General features: G+C 37.6%; 2 protein-coding genes across 2 annotated transcripts; both read right to left on the bottom strand.

The window, feature by feature from the left end:
- Positions 1-97: 97 nt before the first annotated feature.
- Wrm1 (wurmchen 1 transmembrane protein) lies at positions 98-1,181 on the bottom strand. The gene is made up of 3 exons (XM_076430111.1): positions 1,040-1,181; positions 361-578; positions 98-291 (listed from the first exon to the last, which is right to left on the bottom strand). Exons 2-3 carry the CDS (start codon positions 548-550, stop codon positions 98-100), a joined length of 384 nt encoding a protein of 127 aa, XP_076286226.1. The 5' UTR covers positions 551-578; positions 1,040-1,181.
- Positions 1,182-1,827: 646 nt separating this feature from the next.
- LOC143211815 (transient receptor potential cation channel subfamily A member 1-like) lies at positions 1,828-4,706 on the bottom strand. Its single transcript, XM_076429816.1, has one exon. It carries the CDS (start codon positions 4,605-4,607, stop codon positions 2,919-2,921), a length of 1,689 nt encoding a protein of 562 aa, XP_076285931.1. The 5' UTR covers positions 4,608-4,706; the 3' UTR covers positions 1,828-2,918.
- Positions 4,707-9,059: the final 4,353 nt, after the last annotated feature.

Consider the following 9,059-nt stretch of genomic DNA (forward strand, 5'->3'; position numbering starts at 1 on the left):
GATGTTTGTGACTGATATGTTAGTACATTGAATGTATCGCTTGTTTTCTCATATGTGTAACATCAGACCTAGCGTCTAAGCTCCTCTGGTTTTTATGTTAGATTTCACTCTCTCGCTTCTGCATCTCCATGTATTCTTGAGATTGCGGAGGGGACGCAAGCAATTTAGGATTATGGTACTGCAGAACCTGTTTCTCTGGCTGTAGTATACGTCCTGGTTCTAATTCGCTTATGTCCAGAGGAGGAGAATTGTGCGGTAGTACCGTCCACAATGGTTGTATCCACCTGTTTCCTGTTATAAGAATAAATTTATGTAATCGAAGCAAGCTGAAGTTAGTAGGAAAGGTTACGGGAAACTTACCGGTGAATGGACTCTGCCAATAATCTCTGTGTCGAGAACAGAAACAAAATCCGATATTCAAAATACACAGGATGACGAATACAAAAGAACAGATTGCCACGGCGACATAAAACGGCGTGAAATCACCATACTCATGCTTCACGAAGAAGGGATTCTTCAGGTAATCCTCTCGCTCGTCTAGAATGGACATTTTTATAAATTTTTAGACTGAGTAACTTCTGAAAAAGACAAAGACAGTTTTCCCTTATGTACGTATAAACTTTTACAGAGATTCGCGAGTTCATTCATTCACCGGAAACGTTATTTAATAAACAAATCGTCTTTTCCAATTCATCAGTTACGTGCTTGAAGACTGGCAATTTTATTTGGCAACGGGAATGCTTTGAAATTGTTATTAAATGAAACTGATGTTGCATTCATTTGGAAATTGCAAGAGGATTTGTTTAAAAGAGACGCACTTTGGCGTCATCTGCGCTGAGAGAAGTGAAGGCGTGGCGTGAGGTCAACATGACGAAAGTATGCTGAATTCTTTAAATATTGCACGTGGATAATTATTATGTGGTAGAATAGTTAATGAGTTTGATCAGAGTATGATAGAATGTTGATGAAGGGTTCAAACAGTAAAAAGACTCTCTGAGGATCTCGGACGGGTTAATCAAATTGTTGTATTCGTACGTACCGTTCAATAATTTATGTTTCTTCTTGTACTCTTTTCTTGAATGTTAGGGGAATTTGCGTTAACGAATGTGACGTGTAAAATAGCACTGGATGTTTAGTATTAAAACTGCGATGCGTTCGACTGGATTTACACTTACACTCATCACTGAATGCTTTGGAATCTGTTACAGCAAGTTGTATTTGGGCGGGGCGATACACATGGTGGGAGAAATGAATGCGTTAGGTTCCGTTTCCATGTAACAATAATACAACCAAATTTTACCAAATGAACCAAATAAAACGCACAACGCACCTGTTATATTTCTATATAAATAAATTCGCCTATTATTGTCTACAATAATGCCGAAATCGTTCAATAATTATTACAAAACCCTGCTTCTTATTTTGCCTTCTGCTGTACTTTTTATTTCTCAAAAAATGTCTTTCTATTTTTTACATAGTAAAATGTCTTTATTGTCTTCTTTATACATTCAGTAATTAATTATTAAATATATAGATCGAATGCTGGAAACAGATAAAATAATAAAATAGAATTCTAATAGGTAAATGCAATGGCAAATAATTCTTGCCGAAAAGTGCATTACATCTTATGGCTGTGCGGCAAGAATCATTTGCTCCGGAAATCTAAAAATAGCGCCATTAGGTATAGCGGCAAAACGCTCAAACTGTTAGCCAAATTTAGTTCCAAATCTGCCGCTAGATGGCGTTGTTGCGACCTGATTCTCTGTCGGTAACATTTGGCTAACAGTTTGAGCGTTTTGCCGCTGTATGAAATGGCGCTGTACGGACGTTTAGGAAGAGCAATTAATTCGTGCCGGAATTAACATTGTGTCTTATGGGAAAAGCGGTACGAATCATTTTCTGCTGTAAGAAGTACACCGACGAGATATAGGAATAGATCTGACACCCAATGCATTTTGGTGTCCGTCGGTATTGGGTTCCTAGCACCCCATTTCCTATATCTCGTCTGTGCTAAGTATTCGATACTCTTTATTTTGCACGAATAAATTATCTTTATTGTATAATACAGAGAATCAAAGTGACATGAGCCAATTCGTGAGGGCAGCACAGAAAATAATCAAGTTCAGCATTCACTCCTTAGCGGTTTCATGCCGAGCTACCTGGCTGGCCGGGGGATTGCCCGGTCGTGTTTATTGCACTACTATTGTGTTCTGGGCTAAGGCCTCAGGGCTCGACCCTCGGGCCTCGGTCGTGTTCATTGTAGCCTCGAGCTGGCCGAAATTATTCGTGGATGTATTCATTTTCGAGAAAATAGAATAAAAATAAAGAATAAAAATTTTATTCGAACCTTTGAATAAATTCGCGGCGAATACAAAATTATTCAAATAATTTTTGAATAAAAGATACTATTGTATTCGAACCTTTGAATAAAGAATAATAGTTATTTATATTTTATTCTAATCGGTATTGAAATAGTTTTGTATTTAAATACTGCCCAACTCTGGAAACCACTAACAATTGAATTTTAGACCTTGTTTATTTTTCATAATTTTTTCATGAAAGTGACGCTAGCTACTTCGTGGCGTTCTTCCGATTAGAAAAAGACTAAACTCGATACAATTTGGACTGTGTCTAGTGGTTTTATTCGTAAAATTATTCAAAGACTTCGAATTCGATAAAAATCTTTTATTCGTTATTCGAAATTTTTATTTAAATAAAAACCGAGCGACGTGTGTGTGTATGAAGTTTTAGTTTTATATGTAGAATAATTACCTATATAAGATATAAGAGTTATAAGATAACACATAGCTTTAAGGAGGAAAGGCGGAAAAAGGAGCAGGTGTTGTAAGAATTGTAATCCTTGAGGGGAACAATAAAGTTATATTCTATTGTATATGTATATATATATATATATATATCTATTTATTGAAAAGCTTACAGGCAACTAATAAAATTCTTAAATCTTTATCGCTTAGGTAGCTAAATATTTTTTCAGTACAAAGAAATGGTAATTCATTAAGGCTTTTGAAAAGTGAAGGCAAAAACTTATTCCTAACTTGTTCCAACAACTCTTCTCTTTCTACTCCTCTTCTAAATCGACTATCTATCGTACTAGCATATATTGGAAACATTGTCTTGTAATCATCTGATTTCAAAGCCTTTACAATACTTTCATTTTTTGCTAATTCGCTTGTATTTTTTATCAAAATATCGTAAAAAGAAGCACAGCTATTATCAATCTTCTTCCTCTTCATGATCTGTACTTCTGCATCACATTTGTTCAGAAAATTACTAATTTTGTAATCTCTACTAATCCACCACAAATTTCTTTCACTTACATATAAACCTGCAGCTTTCATCTTAGCCATGTGCTGTTTAAGTAGTTTAGTAGCTGAACACTTCACACGTTGTATGTTAGGATGAAATTTTATATCAGCTCCATTAATTAAAAGCAGTTCAATCATTTCTGTATCCATTTTATTAATAGCGTAAAATATTGGAGTTGCTCCGTCACTATCTTTAGCATTAACATTAGCTCCATATTTTATCAATACATTAGCCATTTCCAGTTGCCTCTGCATGACTGCTTTATGTAGAGGCAGAAATCTTCCAATACTTGAATTGGCAATGAGTAACATGTTAACATCAGCACCTTCCATCAGTATGTCTTCAACAATTTTCAGATTTCCATTCTCCACAGCAGCACGTAGTACCTTAGGATCTTCTTTTATATCAACTCCATTAGTTAAAAGCAGTTCGATCATTTTTTTATCCCTGTTTTGAATAGCGTTAACTATTGGAGTTTCTCCCTGACTATCTTTAACATTAACATTAGCTCCATAGTTTATCAATAGTTTCACCATTTGCACTTGCTTCGTTTTGACTGCCATATGTAGAAAACTATTTCCAAAGTACATATTGTCTAATGCATTAATATCAGCACCATTCTTCAGTAGGTCTTCAACAAGTTCTAGATTTCTACACCTAACAGCAGTACATACTACCTTAGGATCTTCTTTTATATCAGCCCCATTAGTTAAAAGCAGTTCGATCATTTTTGTATCCCTGTTTTGAATAGCATTAACTATTGGAGTTTCTTCTCGAGTATCTTTAACATTAACATTAGCTCCATAGTTTATTAATAGTTTGGCCATTTGCACTTGCTTCTCATTGACTGCCCTATGTAGAAGACTATTTCTATAGTATATATTACCGTTTAACATGTTAACATCAGTACCATTCTTCAGTAGGTCTTCAACAAGTTCTAGATTTCCACACATAACAGCAGTACATACTACCTCAGGATCTTCTTTTATATCAGCCCCATTAGTTAAAAGCAGTTCGATCATTTTTGTATCCCTGTTTTGAATAGCATTAACTATTGGGGTTTCTCCTCGAATATTTTTAACATTAACATTAGCTCCATAGTTTATTAATAGTTTGGCCATTTGCACTTGCTTCTCATTGACTGCCCTTTGTAGAAGACTTATTCCTCCAAAGTATACCTTATAGTCTAACATGTTAACATCAGCACCATTCTTCAGTAGGTCTTCAACAATTTCTAGATTTCCATTCACAACACTAGTAATAAGTATCTTCGCACACATTTTTCCTCTGCAGAGTACTGTGGTTTAAAAGAGCTTCTGTTGCTTTGATTACACTGTCCAACACCAAATTTGATTTCAATATACTGTTGGGTCCTTCTTATAGAGTTTTTTGCGCTGATTCCGAATCTGGTTTTAATTTTTTTCCTATACGTCCAGTTTTTGAGAAAATGGAGTTTTAAAAAAAGACATATTTTTCAACTTTAAACAAATATTGCGATGTTATTATAAAAGATATTGAATTGTTGTTTACAGCAAAAGATTCTGTAGACTTTCCCGAATACAGTGATATCCAATATTAATACATTATGATTATTTAAACATGTTTAAACAATGATTAAAGACGGAGATGCACCACTTTTGCACCAATTTTTGCGGATATTTTCGAATTTATCTCAAAAAATAAGGGTCCAGCGAAAAATTGAACTATACCACGCGAAAGAGCAGACTTTTATCTTGAGAAACCCCCCTGTGAAGTTTGCATGGTCGACGTTTTTACCGAACCAGAAAGCAAAATATCTTCGCCCGACATGCGTTGACGCCAGTGGTGCTCTTCCACTAGCGCGGTCGTTCGTCGGGATACGGCGCGGCGCGCTGCGGTGAAACGGCGCGTGGCTATAAGCGCGCAATTATGTCAGCTTACTTAAATGTAATATTTTATTAAATGTTATATTATTGTTATTTATTATTTATTAGTATATTTATTCTGTATAAATTATTTTATGTATTTTTTAATGTTAGTCTCTCGTTTATAGTATATTTAATACAAAAAATACCTATTGTAACAAAAAAATAATTTATTCACACACTACACTATTACACTATTTACAATGCTAATATATATGTGTACACTATTCAGATATAATACACTATATCGATTTAATATGGAGCAAACTATTTTAATTATGTATTTAAGTCAATAAAAATAGTCCCGTTTATATTGTGTTTGGACTTATTTTACTCGGAAGAATCTCGAGTGTTCATTGGCACTATAATTACAATACATAGATAAGACGACAATTACTGAAAATAAAATTTTTCAGTCACCGCATTGCAGACTTTCCTTACATTGTATGTATTCCGTTGTCCGTAGACCGTCATTTATTTCAAAATATCGTGTTGGTTCTTAAGAAAACTGATGCCAGAGTTCAGTTTCGGCTTTGTGTTTGTTGAAATCAGTCGTGTCAAGCATTTCAAATCTGCATTGCTACGTATAAAACTTCATAAAAAACATTTATAGTTATTTATAGTATTTTAGTTGTTGTGTATATAATATATGTATTTTAGTAGTGTATTATATCTGAATAGTGTACACATATATATTAGCATTGTAAATGGTGTAATAGTGTAGTGTGTGAATAAATTATTTTTTTGTTACAAAAGGTATTTTTTGTATTAAATATACTATAAACGAGAGACTAACATTAAAAAATACATAAAATAATTTATACAGAATAAATATACTAATAAATAATAAATAACAATAATATAACATTCAATAAAATATTACATTAAGTAAGCTGACATAATTACGCGCTTATAGCCACGCGCCGTTTCACCGCAGCGCGCCGCGCCGTATCCCGACGAACGACCGCGCTAGTGGAAGAGCACCACTGGCGTCAACGCATGTCGGGCGAAGATATTTTGCTTTCTGGTTCGGTAAAAACGTCGACCATGCAAACTTCACAGGGGGGTTTCTCAAGATAAAAGTCTGCTCTTTCGCGTGGTATAGTTCAATTTTTCGCTGGACCCTTATTTTTTGAGATAAATTCGAAAATATCCGCAAAAATTGGTGCAAAAGTGGTGCATCTCCGTCTTTAATAATTGTTTAAACATGTTTAAACAATCATAATGTATTAATATTGGATATCACTGTATTCGGGAAAGTCTACAGAATCGTTTGCTGTAAACAACAATTCAATATCTTTTATAATAACATCACAATATTTGTTTAAAGTTGAAAAATATGATTTTTTTTCAAAGCCATGATTTTCAAAAACTGGACGTATAGGAAAAAAATTAAAACCAGATTCGGAATCAGCGCAAAAAACTCTATTAGAAGGACCCAACAGTATATTGAAATCACAAAAAAAGTTGAAATTTGTTGGACAGTGTTATTAATATCAAGACAGTACTTTAAAACAGGCCTCAGAATTAAGAGTACGCAAGAGACACTGAGAGGCACAGCAAAAATTTCGAGTGACCGGCAGCAATGCTGAGATCATGAGATACTGTTGGATACAGTAATGGTAGTGGATGGTAGGTGATGGTAGGTAAGGCGCTTTTTTCGCGCATGCGCGAGTTTCGTCAGGACCGTATCTACGTCCGAAGTTTGTGAGGAACTGTGGCGGCTTTGGCGCTGCCCTACGGCAGGGGCCAAAAATTAGCGGGGCGGCCAAGGTACCCCGATCTTCGTACATGACTGAGGCCGTCTGAGGTTAGAATAGTCGCGCATGCGCGAAAAAAGCGCCTTACCTACCATCACTGTGCCCAGGTCTTTTTGCTGTTAATATTTTAGACCTTAAAAACCAACACCAAAACATACGTTTGGTGCAGAATGTAACAATTCAAGACACCGACGAGAAACAGTATCTCGTCGGTGTTCAAGATAATCAATATGATTCCGTGATGATTTGCCTTCTTACCGACGAGAATCTCCTCAGTGGCCTTCTGCACCGACAAGAATCTCCTCAGTGGCCTTCTGCACCGACGAGATATATCCCAGCTTACACCCCCTGATATATCCTAGAGGGCGTAAGAAAACACCGAATTATTCGAGTGACATGATCTCCCATAAGGCTGGCAGTCTTTAACAGTATCTCGTCGGGATAGTCGGGATAAGTTAGAGCTCTCTATTTCAACAATTGATGTCCAGCCACTTGATGATCCCGTTACATTTGTCCGACAGCCGACCTCTCGGTTCTCCACATTGTTCCTCGCGTTATAGCGATAGAGGCTCCGAGATTTTTTCTTCGCAACCATCCTCTCTGTCTAGCCGTCCTCTTTCTTTTGGTGTCCTGTTCGGTCATCCAGCCCTTGTCGTCGATTATCGTTATCTTGGTCCCCTTGTGCGTCGACATCTCGACCACAGGAGACGTTTCAGGATAACCGTACGCGTCGATGTCGAAGGTTACCTAGGGCAGAAAATTAGACGAAAAGAAGAGCCGAGCCACTTTCTCCGTCGTTTTCTCGACCGTGCGCGTCCCAGACGTCTCGTTTCTGTTCCCCTTTCGCGTTTGCCTTCCGTTCCGATGGTTATCCGGACGGGCTGACAATTCCAATAGAGCCTGGGCTCGTACGCCGATGGCAACAGGCAGAAAAGAAATCTCGAGACACGAGATCGCCTGGGAAGGATCTTGCCAACCCTGTCCAACAGCCACCCTTACCCATGCCGCAGCCAGAGAACGCTCAGGTTGTCGGTAGTCCTTGAATCTCGGTGCGAGATCGCAATTTTCTCGAAGCAATCGCAAGAAACAGGAATTTCTGTTAACCCCTTGCACTGCAACAACGAGAAAGACTGCCGATCAAGATTTCAAACGGAATCGTCTAAATGGAGACGTTATTAATTGTTCTTTAAACTAAAGTATTAAGCTGTTCGGAAAGTAATTTCATTTTTTGTGTAGAGATGGCATTGCTTCCATTTGTTATTACCAGACAGCGGATCTTTATGCATTTATGGCTTCTAAAAATTTCCAAAAATGCTAGAACATAAAAAATTCCACAGAATTTCTTGAAATTCCACTCTCTCCTCATAGTTTCGTGAAGAAACGCCTGTAGGCGCTTCAAACAATTTGATCTATATAATTAGGCGGATTGAAATTTAGGCGAGTGGTTCCCGGGAGTCCAGGGCAATTTACGAGGCCCAATCGAAACAGAGTGGGCTTCCTCTTTGAGGGGCACGCCGAACTTGTGGACGAGAGGTCTGCATTAACGTAATTACTCTAAAAAATCGAGTAATCGTTACTCTCGATCTAATTAAGATTTATCGTGCCGATAACGGCGCGGCGCGGGGACAGCATACGGTAATTTAATTACGATTATCGGTCCCCGTGATAAAACTCGAAACCCTTCGCCATAAATATATCGAGAACGGGGCCGGAGCTCTTGTCTAATGGCACCGGTAACGTGGTGACTGAGAGAGAAAAAGGAAAGAGAGAGAGGGAGAGGAGAAAGAGAGAGAGAGAGAGAGAGAGAGAGTTGGGGTCGAAAAACGCGGGTGTTGACTTTGTCATCGAGCTCATTAATTCTGTAACGTTCCCGCTGCCACGGGGGAGAGTACCGATGTTGTCCGTCCCCTTTCGTCCAGCTTTTCCCGAAGCTCCATTTAAAACGCCTCTTTCTCTCTCTTTCTCTCTCTCTCTAGCTCGGCGTGGGGTCGCGCCTGAAAACGTAATCGAATTTTAATGCGTTTTATTATCGAGCCGACTCTATATCATCCTGACTTCGTTTTAACGA

The sequence above is a fragment of the Lasioglossum baleicum genome, chromosome 9 (genome assembly GCF_051020765.1).
Source record: "Lasioglossum baleicum chromosome 9, iyLasBale1, whole genome shotgun sequence".
Lineage (NCBI taxonomy): Eukaryota > Metazoa > Arthropoda > Insecta > Hymenoptera > Halictidae > Lasioglossum > Lasioglossum baleicum.